General features: G+C 50.5%; 1 protein-coding gene across 1 annotated transcript in view; it reads right to left on the bottom strand.

Annotated features, from left to right (window-relative positions):
- Positions 1-19,475, bottom strand: part of LOC119113453 (monocarboxylate transporter 12) — a 93,550-nt gene that overhangs the window by 36,816 nt on the left and 37,259 nt on the right. Inside the window, exon 4 of the mRNA XM_037237765.1 lies at positions 3,381-3,617. Coding sequence (XP_037093660.1) covers positions 3,381-3,617 — 237 coding nt within the window. The remainder of the gene's footprint in view (positions 1-3,380; positions 3,618-19,475) is intronic.

The following is a 19,475-nucleotide window of genomic DNA, read 5'->3' as shown; positions in this document are numbered from 1 at the left end:
TCATCGGTGCTCTCTGGGCAGACCTGGAGCCGCCCGAGCCAGGCTAGGCTCGGTGAATGACGTACACACGAGCTCTCCGCCCTCGGTGCTCTCTGGGCGCACCTGGAGGTGCCCGAGCCAGGCTAGGCTCGGTGAATGACGCACACACAAACTCTCCGCCCTCGGTGCTCTCTGGGCAGACCTGGAGGTGCCCGAGCCAGGCTAGGCTCGGTGAATGGCGCACACACGGGCTCTCTGTACCTCATCAGGTCACGGGGACCTTACGCGCCATGCTAGCGCGAACGTAGCCCGCTGCAACCACGGCGGCAACTTCGCCAGCGGCACGCTCGACACCATGATGTAACCCACCAGGCTGTTTGTTATGCTCCGTCCTTACCGTTCGCATTCACTCACCCATCAGCTTCAGAAGTGGTAACAAGAGGCCCAAACATGCCCATAAATGCGAACTCTCAAGCGAAGCTTTTAAAGTTTCCGAATGCATGTATACTACATTCAGAGTGAGACAGACATTTTACGTGATAAAAATGCAAGCTATGGAATATTTTTCTTGTTTTCTTTACTTGCTATGCACGCTCACATTTGGCTTTACCTTTCAACTGTATGACATAACCGACGAACATCAGTATGGCTCATCACAGTACAACTCAACCATGATCGTAAAGTTTAAAAGATTGGGTACAATCGCTATTAAAATCACTGAGCAGAGAGAACAAAAGACCTTAACTAGATCGTCAGAACTCAGTGCAATACACGTGTGGACTTATGGAATATTAACTCAGGATGTCTGCAGTCTTATAAACTATATTGGCCATAAAACAATAACGGGTCGGCACTGAGAAGCTGAACAAACTTAGAGAGCTCATAACATAACCAGATGATGGGACAGTGGTATTAGCCTTATTCTTCGGAAAAACAGCTTTTGAAGCTTGCTTGGCTTGCTGTTTTAAAAAATCAACTGAAAAATCGAGTAGGATCATCAAGGCAACTTTGAATTCACTTCTGCTAATGTTTCGAGAAAGGCACGCTGCCGAAATATCAACCTAACTATATCTCTATTTTCCTGGGTTTTCCGAGGAATAAGGCTTATACTACTGTCTTATCTATGTGACTAATGTGACTAATGTTCCTCGCTAATGCACTGAGCAACTTGCATAACCAGATATATTGACCGCAATATCAACCTGAACAAGGGAACAGTAAGCCGTCTCCTACCAAAGTAAGTGAGTGAGTGCTTAAAGCGCGGAGAATGGCCCAAATGCTGACCTCCCACAGGACGCGCGATACACACAACGTGCTTGACATCAATGGGAGCAAGATTTGTACGGTCCTCAGCGCGGTTCGCTCAGTTTTGCCCACATGACTTCGGCTGCCACGGATTTAAAACCCCCACCGGCTGCACTGCAAAACAATGACCCGCGAATCAAAGCCCCACCGACAGTTTGCTCCATATTTACGTTAAGCAAGATAATAACCGTTACGGAAAGTGCCCGGTGTCAATGAAAACCTACCGCAGGTGTATTGGTACTTCTACAGCGCCGATGCATTTCTGTCTTGCCACGGTGCCCGCGTATTCCAGATGGATTTTGGGCTTGGTGTCCCAACTCAATGCTTCTATGAGTCTCTCTCCAACACAACCTTACGTAGACCGCAAAATCGATGCCGTTAAAACTCAACCGACGGAGGCTGACCCAGCGACTACGCAAAAGGCTCCGTGAACTGTTCAGCCCTCGCTTCTCACTTCCCATTTCCCAGTCAACCCACTTACAGTACACAAATAGTTATAAGTGAGCTTAGTTTATCTTATCTGTTTGCTTCATTTTCTTCAAATCTGAAGCATTCCCTTGGAAGGGAATGTTCCGCATTTGAAGAAACTGCAGCAAGCATCAGATAAAATGAAAAAACAACTTATACCTGTTGGCATGCTTCTACGGAAACGGAAAACTCAACCTCTACTAGGATCAGAGTTAAAGCCAACGAGTGCTTGCTGTGACAAAGGCTGACTCCAACATGCCATCGTGCAGTCGCGGTTCGACAGCATTTTGTGGCGAAAGTGTACCGTGCCACGGTGCTCGGCAAGGCCGCTGTGCTCCTGTTACGCCTTGATGAGCAGCTACAGCAGTGATGGATACATCCTATAAGCATTGGCACTACAACAGCGCGACAAACGTGACATAAACATGCTTGCGACACGTCGCAAAAACCGCGTCCAGATTCCGCGGCTTCGGCCTTGTTCGCCGCCGTAAACGCCTATGATATACCGCTGTCGATTTATATGATGATGTGTAGTCACAAGGCAAGGACTGAGACCCATTTTACGCGGTGGCTGAAAACGAAATACAAGTCGGCCACAGCTCCCTAAATATGCTGGCAGCTCCCGCAGTTCATTTGGCGGTTGGCTACGCCTCCGCAGGCATCATTTAGAACTCTCTTGCAAAGGATATATGCTGCTTACATAGATGACATTACTGGACGCTCGCAAAGGCCCCTGCTAGTAAAAAGGATTATTTGTATCACACATTTAGCGTAGAGCAGGTAGAGAGCTCGGGCGCATCTTTATCCTGGTATTACTCCTAGTTCTGCTCCAGCAGTTCACACTCATCACGTAGCGCCTAGGTATGCATGAGTGGTGGAAAACATGCGAAGCTCTCTTGAGTAATCTTTATGCGGAGGACCACGTTCTCACTCACCCCGGTCAAAGACCAACTGGGTATGGTAACAGTGCCGTGGACGAGACTCTTGCCTTGAACGGACAGTGCTGTGTCCCAGTACAGTGCCATGAACACTTGCCTTGGACGGACAGCGCTGTGCCCCAAGCACATCTCCCACACAGCGCTCCTGGAGTCGCCAATGTATGATATAGGAGTAATCTAAAACCGGTGACTGAGAACATTCGTTATGTTTCCGAACCCTCAACATTAGGTCATTCAGCCGCCAAAATCACCGTCGGGGAGATATCGCCCTAGCATGAAGACGGCCCGCAGATTCGGCTCCGCTAAAGCGATCGACATTTCCGCCACTGAGCCAGCTGGCCGCTGGACCTCCGCCCACCGACCCGCCGCAGTGCCGGCCTGAACGCGCCCCTGCCCCAACCCCGTCCCAACCCCTGCCCCAGGCTCGACACGCCCCTGCCCCAGCTTCGACACGCCCTGCCCCCGCTTCGACGCGCCATGCCCGAGCTTCGACACGCCCTGCCCCAGCTTCGACGCGCCCATGCCCGAGCTTCGACGCACCCTGCCCCAGCTTCGACGCGCCCTGCCCAAGCTTTGACACGCCCTACCCCAGCTTCGACCCGCCCTGCCCCAGCTTCTTCGACGCGCCCTGCCCAAGCTTTGACACGCCCTGCCCCAGCTTCGACACGCCCTGCCCCAGCTTCGACGCGCCCATGCCCCAGCTTCGTCGACGCACCCTTGACCCAGCTTCGACGCGCCCTGCCCCAGCTTCGACGCACCCTGCCCCAGCTTCGACGCGCCCGCTCCCAGGTCACTCACGGCTACAAGGGCGGAGTAGCTGGGGCACGAGGGCAGCAGCAGCGTGGCGACGCCGCAGCCCAGCATGCACGCCACGTAGAGGGCCGTGCTCGACGCCCACGGCCGGTCCCCGACGTAGCCGATCAGCAGCTGAAACAAGGGCTGGCGACGTAGCCGATCAGCAGCTGAACACGGGCGGCGACGTGAACGATCAGCAGCTGAACACGGGTGGCGACGTAGCCGATCAGCAGCTGAACACGGGCGGTGACGTAGCCGGTAGGCAGCTGAAACACGGGTGGCGAGGTAGCAGATCAGCAGCTGAACAGGGGCGGCGACGAAGCCGGTAGGCAGCTGAAACACGGCGGCAACGTAGCCGATGAGCAGCTGAAACACAGGCGGCGACGAAGTCGATCAGCACCTACACACGGGCGGCGATATAGCCGATCAGTAGCTGAAACACGGGCGGCAACGCAGCCGATCAGCAGCTGAAACAAGGACGGAAACGTAGCCGGTAGGCGGCTGAAACACAGGCAGCGACGTAGCCGATCAGCAGCTAAAACACGGGCGGCGACGTAGCCCATCAGCAGCTGAAACAAGGGCGGCGAGGCAGTCAGTGACCGAAATAGGGACAGAGGCTCAACCGGTGACAGGCATGCAATCGGCGGCTGAAGCAGGGACGGTGACGCTGCAGGAACCGAACAAAGTAAGGAGACACGGCCCTGGCTGCTGGCAAACATTCCAAACATTCCTGCATGAGGCGTGATTTCGACGAGCGCAGTACTGCTGCTGTGGGAACCACAGCCAGCACGGCCACAGGCTCATTAGACACACCGTCGCAACGAGACAGCAAACATAACCGATTAGCTGATCCGTAGCACTCCGTATTTTCCCGGTCATCTATCAGCCATGCAATACGCGATCGTCGCATCTTGTAAGCGATAGGTCAGCCAGGCACAGCCATCAATTCGGTCACGGTAAACGTAGCAATGTCAGGAATGGTATATACCGGGTCATATTGACGCGAGTGATCACAAGTCAGCAAGCACGCTCGTCTGAAAGGACACAGGCAGGGAATACGTCTAAAACTGTGTTACTTATAGGCTGGAGTGCACGTTACGCATAATTCATTGCATGTAATGATAATGCATAGCATGCTTTTCTGTACCTGATAACCTGGTGGGCTTCTGTGCAAAAATAAAATCTGTAAACGACACCTTATACACCTTTGGAGACGCCATTGCCTGTCGGACGCTCAAGGGGGTGTTCCACATTTATGTGGGGTTTTGAACTGAAATAACAGTCTTGAAGACCTTTCGATAATGTTCAAAATCCTACCCGTTTTAAGACTCGAGCCCCTTTAGTTTCTGAGCTACACGCCCGCGAAAATGGGAAAAGGTATTCAGGGAGAGTATTGCAGAGTCACCTTGTATGAACATTAATGACGTCACAACGTCATTGAAACGCCATGTTGTGCAAGGTACGTTCGCGTCATCAAACCGTGACGCATCGCAGGGCATTACTAAACAGAGCAAGTGTGCTGTCTCGAACAAAATTTTCCACTCACCTGTCTTATCGTATCTGATGTTTGGTTCAACATTCTCAAATGGATGTTTGGTTCAACATCCTCATTCCCTTTAATGCGGCCGCTCAACCTTTTGCTCAAGTCAGTTCCACTAACACAATCTGCCCAGAACATCCGAATACGTGCTAGCCTTCTGCCTTAAAATGTCACTGCCATACACCACCTTTCCCGCTGCTCCGAGCCCCACACTGCACTTCCAGTGAGTTATTTGTCTTCGGTCGCTGTCGCATTCCGGATAAGAGGTTCGGACACTAATGGACCTTGTCTCCCGCGGCAGTATGCAGCGTCACAACATGTTTCCAGCGCGCATTTCACGTCGGCAAGCGCGGTGTCCGATCGCCAGCACGTGATCGCAGTGCCCCCAGGTGCAGTAGCAGCCAGCAGTGGCGGATGCAGGAGGTCACAGAGGTCGGTCGGGCCGCCAAACTGCATCAGCTACAAGCGTTTCAAGTCCCGCAACGACGTGAACGTCACTGCTTTGTGGGCTACTGACGTGACGTGACGTGACGTGACGTGACGTGACGTGTCCGTGACGGCTGACTACGCGCCTGCCCGTGGTTCAGGTGTCGACTGCACTGCTGCCCCTGCTTGGCCTGGTGACCGCACCGCAGGGCCTGTTTCAGGTGCCGGCTGCACCTCTGCACCCGTTTCGCGCGCTGACTGCACCGCTGCTCCTGCTTGGCTTTGTGACAATGCCGCGGTGTCTGTTTCAGGTGCCGACTGCACCTCGGCCCCTGTTAGAGGTGCTGACTGCACCACCGTCCCTGCCCGGCCTTGCGCGAACACTGCAGTGTGTGTTTCAGTCCTGACTGCACCTCGGCTTCTGTTTCAGCTCAGGACCATGAGCGCCGTGTCGAGGCCGGCACCACAGCCGAGTGCTGGTGGAGCCCAGTGTGCCCCCCCCCCCCCCCCGCCACACCATCCGCGTGACTCAAAGCCGGGCAGTTGGGAACCACCTCCTCACGGGTCACCACCGCCGGAAACTCGCAGGCCGCAGAGGCGCGCGGAGTTCGCACGCTATCATACCGTGAGGTGGCGCATTCGCGTAATCACCGCATCCTGCACAAACATCAAGCGCTCGTCAAGGGTCACGCAAACTGGAAGGAACATCAAAATGATTTAACCCCTACTTACATCGCTGAGTGCGCCGCTGTTGAGGGCATTAGCGGCCCAATCGGCTTATGGTGCAGCGTTCCAGGCCAGCGCATTAGCTGAGCCACGAGAAAGCAGCTGATCCCACGGGCACCGCCCCCCGCTAATGCGGCGTGCGCCGGTCCGGGGGCGTACGAGCGCCGTGCCCTGCAGCAACCAGCCACCGGGCACCACGCAGCGCTTAGCGCTGTTACGACGGTCAGCCAGTCCGATCAGCCCACAGCCACGATCCGCAATCCTCGAGAAAGTCGCCAGCGAGGGTGTGCGTGTCCAGACGCCATTGATTGCGTCGGCCTGTCAGCTCAGGTGGGCCCGGCGGCGCCATGGATCCGCCGCTGAGAAGCTGCCCGCGATGGCGCACCACCAGAAATCTCCCTTGTGCGGCGTCGGCAATATCGGCAGCGCTCGATCGCGGGAAAGAAGCCCCCGTCGGTGGCCGGCGTCTCCGGAGAATACGAACACACCGGATACATGCTAACTGTAGCCTGCACGGCTGTGTGTATACCAGGGACGCAGGTGGAGCCAGGAGCTGCTCCCGCAAACGCCATCCTCGTGACATGTTACATATATCGGCACGTTTCAGGCTTATTATGAATATGCATTCACGGTTAGACTCATTTTTCGCACGGAGGACAGCGAACATCGTCACATGGCTTTTGTGGAACACCAGTGACTGCGGTGCATGCAATAGAGCTCAGCGCGCACCAGGGTTCGATCGTTGTCCCCAGCCCTTTCGTGTCAGCTCCCATGGTCCTTTAAACTAGACCACCACGGCTTCTATGCTTAAATTGCCTGAATTCATAAGCCTTGTTGCAAGCACCTGGCATGACAATACTTTATAGTACATTTTACCGTAATATATATATATATATATATATATATATATATATATATATTCGTGTACTTATGCAGTGTGCTCCCATTTATGCAATATTTGTTATACGCAAGGGCAAATGTACATTTACTAAGTTTCTTGCGCGTTTGTTCGATTGCTCGAAATAAATCCTTCGTTGTTTTCGGCAAGTCATAAATCAACACGCCTTTAGACATACATATTTGTTTACACTAGCCAACTTTTCGCGGACATTCATTCCCCATTCTCAAGGCAATGTAAGACGGTCGGACGGAAAACATTCGAATCAAGCCCCCGCATAACTGCATTCTGGGCAGTGATGTAGTGACGTCATCATGGGACTACGTCAAATGGCATCAACGCTACGTTGGCGTGAAAATGCTGTTTTTTTCCTGGCTGGTTTAAACAAAGATATCTTCATAAACCAATTCGTTTCGACCTAGCACATTCAATGAAGCATTTGAAGCATTTGAAGGGAAAGGACGCTGGTTTGCACCAGAGCTACAAAATTATTGCTGAAATGCACTACCAGCCTGCTCTCGACAGAGAGCTAGGGTAACCCATCTACCATTGATTTATTCTAAAGAACCCTAGCCGGAAGTGCTTAGAAACAGTGTGCATAAAAGAGCACAGATACAACAACAATATAGGGTGGGAATGGGAAACGGCGGACCAGACGGACTCGCAGCACCCTAGGACGCGCACTGAGAAGTTGGAATGGGCATCCTCTAGCCTTGGGGGAAGCGTTGTCAGGGTGGGTGCAGGATTGACCTGCTCTAATGGGGGTAGTGAGTGAAGAACCACGAGAGGCTTAAAGTTAGCGCGCGTCATTTCAGTTCAAGATAGCGGATTTTCCTGTGAAATGGGCCGATTTCTGGCATGTTTCGCGATTCCTGCCAGCCAAAGAGACGTGGCCCGTATCTCAGCTCAGAAATAGTCTTAGGGATGTATTAGGGTGGTCGGGACATTATTCTCTGCACACCACTTTGATCTCACTCATCCACCATTATGGATCTGCAAGTTAGCCAACACCTAGGAACATCAAAGCACGGCAACAGCGCAATTCTGGACGCCTGCGCTCCTCACATCACCTTGTTTTCACAATTCACTCCATTTACGTACTGCAGTACGGAGATACATAGCAATCATTGCCCATAAATGAATTAAATGTAAACATTTCATATGATACATTTATTTACATCCAAATATTCCTTTTATAAGAACGAACTGCACACCAATATTCAGGCGCGCTGACCACGACGAACATGGCGCGGCGGCTGGAGCTAGAAAACGTAGTTTAGTAGGATTTATTTTTAGAAGCAGATCCTAGTACTGATGAGTCTGCGCAGCCTTTTACTCTAGTAGCCTTGATTCGAACATAGCAAAATATGAGGCATGCCCTACGAAACATACTTATTGGTGAACCATCAGTAACAGATTATACATACGAATATCTAGTCAAATTGCAACGCACACAAACACACGCATATCACTTTTCCAGCCAGTTTAACACCATGGAGAGATAAAGCCATGGAATCCCTCTGCTGCCATTGAGTAACAGCAGGTCCAAAGTAATACATGACTTAAGTTGTTTGTTTCAGTCAGGCGTTCTTTCTCCGATGAGGATGGCTTCGAGAACTTCTAGACGACGTTTATTATGACATGATTTTAGAATCAGCCTGTTTCCAGTCAGGTCAGAGCGCAGGAGGTTTTGGTTCTGGGTTTTGGGTGTATGTTGGCCTTGAGCTTCTTTCCGCAGGTGCATGGTCATGCCTCATGATATATATATATATATATATATATATATATATATATATATATATATATATATATATATATATCCTAGAATTCAAGCTACCGAAAATTCCGAATATTTCACACAAATTCACGAGACACTTCAACAACGTTTCAGCTATATCGCACAGACACACCAAGCTATCAGGAAACCACTAGTTGCTATTCCATGATGGCCATTAATGCAGCACTTAAACACTAAGCATGATGTGTAGCATTGCACTGAAAGAAAAAAAAACACTGGCACACCCTCAACTGGCTGGGTTCCAATGCATGGCTTGCTTGAATAGCGGCAATGTACTGGTGGTAAATGATAAATTTGCATTCATCTTGCTAACTACGCCATCGCGCATTCGGCGGCGGCGACAAGCAAAGCATGCTTTGCAAGCCCAGCACAGTGTACTGCCATAACGCGCCGTGACGGATCGGCCCGAGGCGAGTGTATTGCGCGTGTACATCCGAATAGAGCATTCCTTACTGAATGGAATACCAACCTGGTCGATGAACTGTAAATCGCCCTTGATCATCCATAGGCTATGCTAAGCGTGACAAATTACTACAATATTCATAACCGGGCCAAAGTGCAGCCGCGCGGGCGGCAATGCGCGCCCAGCGCAGGTTACCGCGCGATACTGAGCGGCCAGCGCAGTGAGCGGCCAGCGCAGGTTACCGCGCGATACTAAGCGGCCAGCGCAGTGAGCGGCCAGCGCGGGTTACCGCGCGGTACTAAACGGCCAGCGCAGGTTACCGCGCGATACTGGGCGACCAGCGCAGTGACCGGCCAGCGCAGGTTACCGCGCGATACTGGCCGCCCAGCGCAGGTCACCGCGCGATACCGGCCGACCAGCGCAGGTTACCGCGCGATACTGGGCGGCCAGCGCAGGTTACCGCCCGATACTCAGCGACCAGCGCAGGTTACCGCGCGATACTGGGCGGCCAGCGCAGGTTACCGCGCGATACTGGGCGGCCAGCGCAGGTTACCGCGCGATACTCAGCGACCAGCGCAGGTTACCGCGCGATACTGGGCGGCCAGCGCAGGTTACCGCGCGATACTCAAAGACCAGCGCAGGTTACAGCGCGATAATGAGCGGCCAGCGCAGGTTACCGCGCGATAATGAGCGGCCAGCGCAGGTTACCATGCCTGAAGCGCACAGGATGACTGAAGTGACCGACGCACGCATCACCGATGTGCACAGGGTGACTGAAGGCACCAACAGCGGCCATGACAACTGCCAATGAACTCTCACAGTAACGGTTTGCACACCTGACCACATCTTTATACATACCGGCTTTTCTCAACATCTGCGCAATTTTAAAAGCTTTCGCGTGGGGCAATTGTCAGTGCGGGTTATCCTATTCCATGATCCATGTAAGCTACACTACTGAAGACAACGATCAGTGTTGAATGTATTATTTGGGCATAGGCTTATCCATACCTTTCTATACGCGATGGAGAAGGCCACAGGCCGGTGTGGACCGTCTCAGCGTTTTCGGGTGATTTTTAAGTTTTGCATCGCCGTCACGTCGACAACGTTCAGGGTGACGCGAAAAGTTGTAGTCAGCTTAATTTCAAACGATGATGGATTCATGCCATATGTTATGTTGCAAACGAGACGTAGATAACAACTAGCGAACCACAACATCCGAATGTCGAAGTCATTTTTACCAAATATGCTGCGGTCCAACTCTACATTTGCCAGGCTTGCCGGCTCTCTGCGGAAATTTTATGGCCATTGCACGCTGCAAAACACTTCCATTTTTGCGGGACGGTCGGGTACATTTTCGAAGTGACATTTACCATATTAAGGTACTTTCTAATGTTGAAAGATTAGCAATACCTTAATATACTCTCGAGCTAGTCAGTGGCTAAAATGCCATCAATATGTTACAAGTAGAAACCTTTGCGACGAGCGGTCATCCTCAGCACGTACTGTGCTATTCGAACACTGACCAGTGCAACCTGTGTTACTAACCCGGCATTAACCGCGGGAGGAGGTCAAATCTACCCCCCTTGTCCAATATTTGCGATGATTAAAGAACGTCATAAGACATCGGTGTGAAATTATCACTAGCTATAAATCAATGAGTCACACGCGCTGTCCCAGCACAACTATGCGACTTCAGAAAAATTAAGCCCAAAGGACGTCAGAATGATGTCATGTTTGGCGATTTGTTCACAGAAGCGCGTAGCCAAAGACAAATTGACGCACAAGTCGAACGAAAGAACGTATTTCACATCTGAAAACGAAAAATGTGATCCAAATGGTCATCATTCATATGCCCTGTCGTTGTGTTGTCTCAGTATTGCACACTGAAGTATTGGCATGCCAGTTGACAGGACGAAATGATAAAATATATTTTTTATCTAAGCCTTAAAATTTCAAAAAACATGAAACACTGTCCTTGATTCGACTTTGAAGGATGCCTGTAACAAGTTTCAAGCAATCATCTGTGACAATGACCGAGTTATGACTTGAAATGCATCACAGCGCACATCGCCCATGCCCAGGTGCCCGGCCGGCGGCGGCGGGGAGGGGGGGGGGGGGTCAGGTCTGCAGCAGCAGCACGGTGACGGGGCAGGAGAGGCCGTTTACCAGCTTCAGACACCAACCAACGACCACGTGACTGGCGGCGGAGTTGAAGGGTATCAAGTTGCGCTGTTTGCAAGACTGAGCCGTCGGAAACAACGCGAAAAGAGATCCAGCCGCTTATTCACCACCGAGTTCGTCACTTGACCTTGACCTGAGAGGTTTATGGGCGAAGAGTAGCTCTTGCTCACGTGTCTGATACCTATAATTCGGGCTACGCTCTTCCACTTGACGTTTATATGGTTCAAACACGACGGAAAAATAGACCAAAATAGACATCAAGGCGCAGTGATGTCACACCACGAGATACGCTTCTAAGTGAAATACGCTGTGGGAGCGGTCGGATATGTCAAAGGAACATTTTATAATTTGACTTAAACGTGTGACTTAACACACACCCAACCTTAAGTTTGTTGTCTGACCTGAGACCGCACGCCACGGCGCCGCGATTGCTAATTGAAGTCCTGACTTCGGCTCAGCCGTCCTTGAGATGAGAATGGGGTTTAAATCTGACCCCTCCGGCGGATGGTGTGCCGCTGGGCAGCCCAAACAATGCCGGGTGAAAGGGCGTGTCTCGCCACTGAAGCATATTTCAAAAATACGCTCTGGTGGACCCAGAACCCAGTCATCAATAGCATTCAGGAGTGCACCTGGGTCAGCAATAAGATATGATAGGCGATCCAATTTCATGAGCTTTCGAGCCAAAATTATGCGGTCAGCATTCCGGATCAACACCGAGCCGTTTTCTTCTTTTGCTAGCCCCAGATGTCATCCCGTGCATACACGATACTGGCGCACGCAAGACAACGGTGGCCAACGTAATGTTGATGAACTTCACAGTCGTTCTGGGTCCTTGTTCAATTTTATACAAAGTAAGTCAATCCCGGAAGTAGGCTTCTAAGATGTTAATACCGCCCCGTCAACATGTGATGGTTGGTTTTGCCAAAATTTTACTTAGTAGTCACCATAGAACATCTGGACCATACGTTGACATCCGTTTCAAGAAATAGCAATCAGAGGTTGTCATTTGATATCAGCATCAACCATTCACAGCATGCAACAGTGAAGGGATACAATGATTTATTTCGTACCCTTCATACGTCATTGACGCGCAAAATGTTCAATACGTCCTCCTAACCTGTGCTTTTATTAAACTCTGCAAGTAAAAAGCTGCAGAGGTTTAGCTGGACTGATGAAAAAGAGCGAACAGTGTGGAATATGGCTGCAGAAAATCAAAGCGTACGAATTGTGTTGTGCTCTTGCCACCATAGGAAGCCTTAAATGGGTGAAATCAGTGGCGAGATGTTGCAGGCAGGAAAGCATGCCGGCAAAATTGGCTGAGCGGCTGCCCTTCTCTGATATTGTCCACAGGCTGCACGCTCAACACGTCTTACCATGGAAAACTATCGGTTTTAGGTCCACATTTTACTCAGCTAAGATTTCATTCCAGCCCCAATTCCGCTTTAGCCCCCAACAGTCCCAAGCAAAGCCAAGATGACCGTTATTATTTAATGTCACGTTAAGATGGTCTGCTCCGAATGGAACTGCTTTGAGTCAAAGTCGAGCCAATTTTGCTCGTTTCTGTTGCGTAGTTATGCAACCCATCTTGGCTGCGGAGGCATCTTCATGTCTAATATCCGCGTAAGGGGTAGGTATGAACGACGTCGATAGAAGTCAACGTTTGCGATGGACACAGCGGGCGGCATGTGCATTTAGTGGGAAGTGCAGTGGAGACACACGTGAGTCACGTAAGCACGTCATATGCCACTGATACATACCTGCCTTGTAACCGCAAACTTGCAACGACCTGAGCATGCAAGTAAACAGTGCTTTACCATGTCAAAGAGCCCATCCAAAAGAGTCACTGAGCTGAACACCACAGGGGAGACATTACGGCTATAGTGCGATATTTCGTTGAATTAGCGTCATAACAACCCCAATTTGCACATATTTCACGTACATGGGGGGCTCATTCTCTCGCATACTATTTATTGCAAACAACATCTTAGCCAATTGGTGTTTTAAAAACATTATATAACAAATAAGCCGGAAAAGGCGAAACAAACAAAGGCTAACATTTTCATAGCGCAGAGCAGGGACTCCAAAGGTATTTTTCCCATTAGAGCGGCTACATTAGGCACAAATTTAGAGCTGCCGAAAGGGATTTCGAGAACACTGGCATCATTGGCCAAATCGAAGGCATCTGATCTAACCATGAAAGGAAATTGCAAAAAGTTGGCCGTTAACACAGCACCCACTAACATCGCGGTCGGCCCAGCCGGCGCCGATTGGTCGCTGCCGGCGCTCCTCCCCCTTCCCCCCCCCCCCCCCCCCCCCCCCGGTGATCGGGGGCCAGACGCTCATGGTGCCGACAGGACGCACGGCCGCGCCCTGTCGTGGCCAGACCCAACTGTTGCCGCCACCTATGACGCTGATCAATGGCTCCAGCTGCCGACCTCGCTAGCCGCCTCCTGGTCATTCACATTACCGGGAATAAGACGTCACAATGACGTCACTGCGGCTCTGTGACAAGACAGGACACGTGGGCAAACACGGCCGATAGCGCACATCGGAAAGGAGGCAAACACACTTGCAAATTCGTATGAAGCAGCGGAAATCAACCGGCCTCGGTGGTATTTGTTCGACAAACATAGCCTAAAATTAAGTGACATGTTTGAACTTACGCACTGACGATGGTTGGCACCAGGAGGCAACTTCATGCGTCGAAGTCGCCAATCGTGTCACGAAGTTCCACCAAAAAACACCGACCAGACTTAATTGCAGGATTTATAAAGACACAACTTTAGCGTGCTGGTCTCCTTGACACTGCTGACAGTGTCAAGCAGACATGCCAGTCACCCGTGACAACGTCGGAAGCGAGGCGGGGCGAGGGGCCGGTCAGTGCCTCGACCCCAACGAAAGGGCGCGCCCCGCCGCCCACGATACCGCGCTGACATTCATAATATATAAACACTGCGACACAAAATATGCAACCTAAACATGAAAATAACAACAAAATATACTACCCGCAATATGTTGATACGGTGCCCACGGAAGTCTCCAGCATTGGCCGCGGTTGAAAGAGTACACGGCAGAGAATGATACGACAGACATAAGTACGAAGGACATGGGGTAGAGAAAAGTAGAGCTAGGAAAAGCGAGGACCGCTGGCGCTGATGCCATACGCATGAGCCTGCGTGGTGGTAGACCAGCTGGTGATGACCTTGCCGGCCCCAAACGAGGCGGCACGACCCGAGAGTGGTGACACCCAGCACTGGGCTCCCGGTACGGCGTCAAGCCAGCCAGCTCGGCCACGAAAAGCTCCCTGCTTGACAATATTGCTACTTTAACATTTTTGTTTATCAAGCGTATCACGCTTTGATGGTAATACTTTGCAAATTTCTGCCCACGTTCATCTGTTCTCTGACAAGTAAGACGACGGACAGCGATAAAGAGGTTAGCTCCGACCCATTCCATAGGTCCATAGACCATAACAGTACCACGGCGCTACATTAGGGCCAGCCAGGCATGCGGGGTTCTGACATTGCCAACAGCACTGTACTGCATGCAATGCAAGCTAGCGTTTCCCATCTTCGGAGCTGAAACTTAAAAAACGAAGGACCGAGAAAGTGGGGAAGAGTGTCCGTAGCCGAGACGTCTACGAGTAGACTCCCCCTTCCCCCCCCCCCCCGCCGCCTACTACTTCCATATCCACCACCACGATACGGCATAAATGCCGTCAACCCAGAAGATCCGAAAGGCGGATGTACGTCATCACCCAGCAGGCCCATCGGGAACGCCATCAACACTGAACGCCACATCAACATCGACAGTTCCCAACACTGGTAGACCGCCGGCATACGACCCACATACCGCCTCGATACAGCAGGTACATGTTTGGCGCCAGATTCCGGCGTGGCGGAATTGAAATGCAGCCGTTTTCCCCGAGGGCTTGCTGCATGCAATTTCCCAAACCAATTCAAGACATTTCGGGAAGCTGGCTAAGATATTCTCAGACGCATTGCGAATTCTTTGATGGGGACCTAGTTTGCTTAGGCAGTAAACCAGAAACCTAAGTGATTCGGCTGCGGGGTGATTTTCCGCAAACCGTTGCCCGATGACGTCGGAGAAGCTTTATCTCGGCATGCCATATCAAGACACGTTCGTCCGTAGTAGAATCTTCTATCATTGAGGATAGAACACGCCTCCTTTGGTAGGAGCCGAGAACTCTTAGGCGATGTGCCTCGAAACAACCGCTTTTGCCACTCGATTTGAGGTAAACGCAGGGTGCTGACGTTCAGACCACGAAGATGGCTGGTTTAAAATTCCTTCTAAGCCAGGGAGGCACGATCATTCAATAAATATTCGTTCGTTAATTTGTGCCTTTCTTTTTGAGGCGCACCGATGTACTGATTAACTCCCCATATCAACCGAATATGGCTGCACTCCGTACACGTAAGTAAAGCCGGGAAACCATCACGCCACCTGGATACCATAAGAAAGTTAGAACTAAAAATAAGTCAGAAAATAATTGAATGAAAGAATCAGAAGAATTAAACGCGGGCCGCAAGCACTTGTTTCCTGACCACCGAATAGCAACTATAAAGACCCAAGACCAGAATCAAAAGACAAACAAAATCATGACAATAAAACCGTTCGACAAATTCCTCAGTACAAGAAGCCGACATCAGACCCTCTGGCTACCACTGCCAGTGCTTTTGTCACACAGTTACGAACAGAACAGGCTCGCAGCCAGGCAGATGCAGTCACGGCCGCTGTTGGTAGAGGGCTCTTGCAAGTGCCCTGCCCATGTACGGCGGACGGTTGAGTGGCAAACACACACTACTTGAGATCGCTGATCGTGTACTTGAGATCGCTCTCAGGGCACGGGTCGTTGAGCCGCGCTTGTTATTTTATCAGGTGAGCCCAGTTGACTCGGTCTGGACTCAATATGGTGCAAAAGCGATTTAGCAGGCAGATGTGGCTCTAAATTAGCCGTGGCGGGTTGGTGAGACTCCGAGCTGGCCGTGGCGGGCGGGTGAGACTCTGAACTAGCCGTGGCGGGCGGTTTAGACCCCGAACTAGCCGTGGCGGGCTGGTGAGACTCCGAACAGCCGTGGCGGGCGGGTGAGACTCTGAACTAGCCGTGGCGGGCTGGTGAGACTCCGAACAGCCGTGGCGGGCTGGTGAGACTCCGAACTAGCCGTGGCGGGCTGGTGAGACTCCGAACAGCCGTGGCGGGCGGGTGAGACTCCGAACTAGCCGTGGCGGGCTGGTGAGACTCCGAACTAGCCGTGGCGGGCTGGTGAGACCCCGAACAGCCGTGGCGGGCTGGTGAGACTGAACTGACCAGGGCGGACTGGGTAGAGCTTTGCAAGTACCACCCGTGAGGAGATTCACTTTCAATACCAGTAGTGATGCTTATCAATGTGCAGACCGTGGAGGTAAAGTTGTTTGCGGGCTTGCCTCTCTCTGGTGGGACCGGGTGACCGGGCGGGCTGGGCCAGGCAGACGTAAGAAGGACCGGGTTAAAGGAGGTTTGCTTGGAACCAGTATTAACAAGCACCCCCATCCCGGAGCTCAAAAGCACCATAGCACCTGGGGTGACATAATATGGGTCCGTCGCATCGCATCGGATCATACAGATTTGCTGCAGTCACAACACCAAGCTTGCCACTATGTGCCGAGAAACATGGGAAGACGACATGACGGCCCAGAACGAGCTACGCTGTGGCGCTGCCTGCGAAGGCGGGTGCGCGCTACTTTCCATCCCGCCCCAACATAAACTGCTTCGCAGTTTCGGAAGGTGCATTTATTATTGTAGACATGAAAGCGTCACTACAAACACAAATGTGCTACGAGCTATCAAATTAGAGCATTCTTCTTACAGTGATCCCAGGCAACTAATGCTGGAAACACAAAACCGGCCCGCAAAGTGAGGACGCATCGAACACAAAATGACATGCGTGAAGAAGTAAATGCGGTACTGGGGTTGAGCAGCACGAAGGGGGGGGGGGGGGAGGGGCAGAGAGGGCAGTTGGCACCTGCCTGCAGGCAAGGAAGGCAAGAGTACATTTCTGTCCCTCCGCCTAAGTTTTTTGGACTAAACTAAAACCATTTTCACTAAAGACACTGCAACCTTACACGTAGAGTCTAAAAATTCATGTTAAGGAATTGAAGTTCAGGTTAAATAAAAGTCCAGGTTAACTGAAATAGAGAGCAATAAAGAGGGCCGTTTCTGGATCCTGACTGCTCAGGTCACATTTAAGAATAAGCTACGCGATGCTGTAGATCAGGAGGCTCAATGTTGTCTTAGGAGCCCATTTTGCTGGCTAGGAAGACCCCGTTACAAATCATTCTCACGTTGAGGAGGCCCCATTTCTGGGACAGAATGCCCCCTTGCACGAAATGGCCGCGGTTCCGGGTCGGAATACCATGCTCTGACATAGCGAGGCCGCTCGGCTAGATTTTGAGGCTTCTCTTGTGAACCGCATATTCAACCGCATCCTGTTTTATATCATGAGGCCCCACTATGCATCCGAAGGTGTTTTCTGGAAAAGGGGATCCTGTTATAGGTACAGCGAGACCCTTGGTCGCATATTTAGAAGGCCTCCATTCCGTTTTGTTACCCCTCGAATGTAGTTTACATGGACATTCTACACGACCATTTTATGCGGAAGGCCTCTTGGAAAATTCTGCCCCCTTCGCCGCACTTAAATTCCGTGGTGCCACCCCCGGTGCCGTCGATATAACTGCAAAACGGAACAGGACTAGGACGAGTCGGGTAGCCGCAGAATTAACGGAGTTGATTGACATACACGAGTTCAATGTTCTTACGTAGAGTAAACGACCTTCAATATAGCAGGAGATGCTGGTGAACGCGCCCGGGTGACCGGTTGAATGACCGCTCGCTCGTTGAATGCGCTCGGGTGGGAGGTAATATGAACTCCAGATATCTAAAAAAAAAACTAAGAGAGCTAGATACACCAATCTAAGAGGAGGGGGGAGGGAGTCCTGCATGTGAGCTCCCTTGTGTCAAAATTTGGGATTCCTTGGTCATAACCTTTGGGTCGCTCAAGAAAAACAAGGTGAAACTCTACATGGTGTCCAATGTGTTCCCAGACCTCTTCATGCAACTGTCGTGAACCTAGAAAGCTGTTATAAGTCGAACGTAACTAGCTTTCATTTAAGGTCAGCGACCTTTGTAGACCTTTGGAATGTCAGATGACCAAAAACCAACGAAATTACTTCCATTTTACTATTTAAATAAGCGTCCGGAGCAACGTTAGGCCATATATTTCTAACACAAAATATTGACCTGCATTATCGTAGGACAGAGGCCTACTCTGACCTTCAAGAAGACTGTGAAACATGTGTGTTGCGATGCTTGTTATCAATACATTCAAAGTGATCACCGGAAACTACCCAATCAAGCAAGCTCACAAGAAAAAGCAGGTTAGTCTTGAAGTCGGCCTGACATTTGAACGTTACCCTGGGACGATCGAATTTGTTGGAATCCTGAATACAATTGCTGAGTTACCTGAGAAGCTATCTGAGAGATGTATTGCTTTGTATATGTATATATATATAAATCGTAAATATATATATATATATATATATATATATATATCTATACATATAAATCGTAACTATATATATATATACATATAAATCGTAAATATATATATATATATACATATATATATATATATATATATATATATATATATATATATATATATATTTGACAATGTGCTAGAAATAACATTCGCTGACATCCATGGCCCGACTTTGACCTGTCATAGGTCGGCGACCTTACAAGATACATCTAATTCTTAGACCAAACTAATTACTATTCAATTACCGACAGTTACGCAAAGTTTGGCGAAACTACGTCTCGCCGTTCGGAAATCATTCTCGAAAGTCTTCGAGGCTCAAATTACACCAAACCCAAGCGCGTGTTTAACTATGCTGTGGTGCTAAATATCGATTGTATTAACGACACTCAATATTTCGAACTGAGCTCATCTTCAAGAATC

The sequence above is a fragment of the Pollicipes pollicipes genome, unplaced genomic scaffold, assembly GCF_011947565.3.
Source record: "Pollicipes pollicipes isolate AB1234 unplaced genomic scaffold, Ppol_2.1 Scaffold_7262;HRSCAF=8765_pilon_pilon_pilon, whole genome shotgun sequence".
Taxonomy (NCBI): Eukaryota; Metazoa; Arthropoda; class Thecostraca; order Pollicipedomorpha; family Pollicipedidae; genus Pollicipes; species Pollicipes pollicipes.
This window is presented reverse-complemented; position numbering and strand designations above follow the sequence as displayed.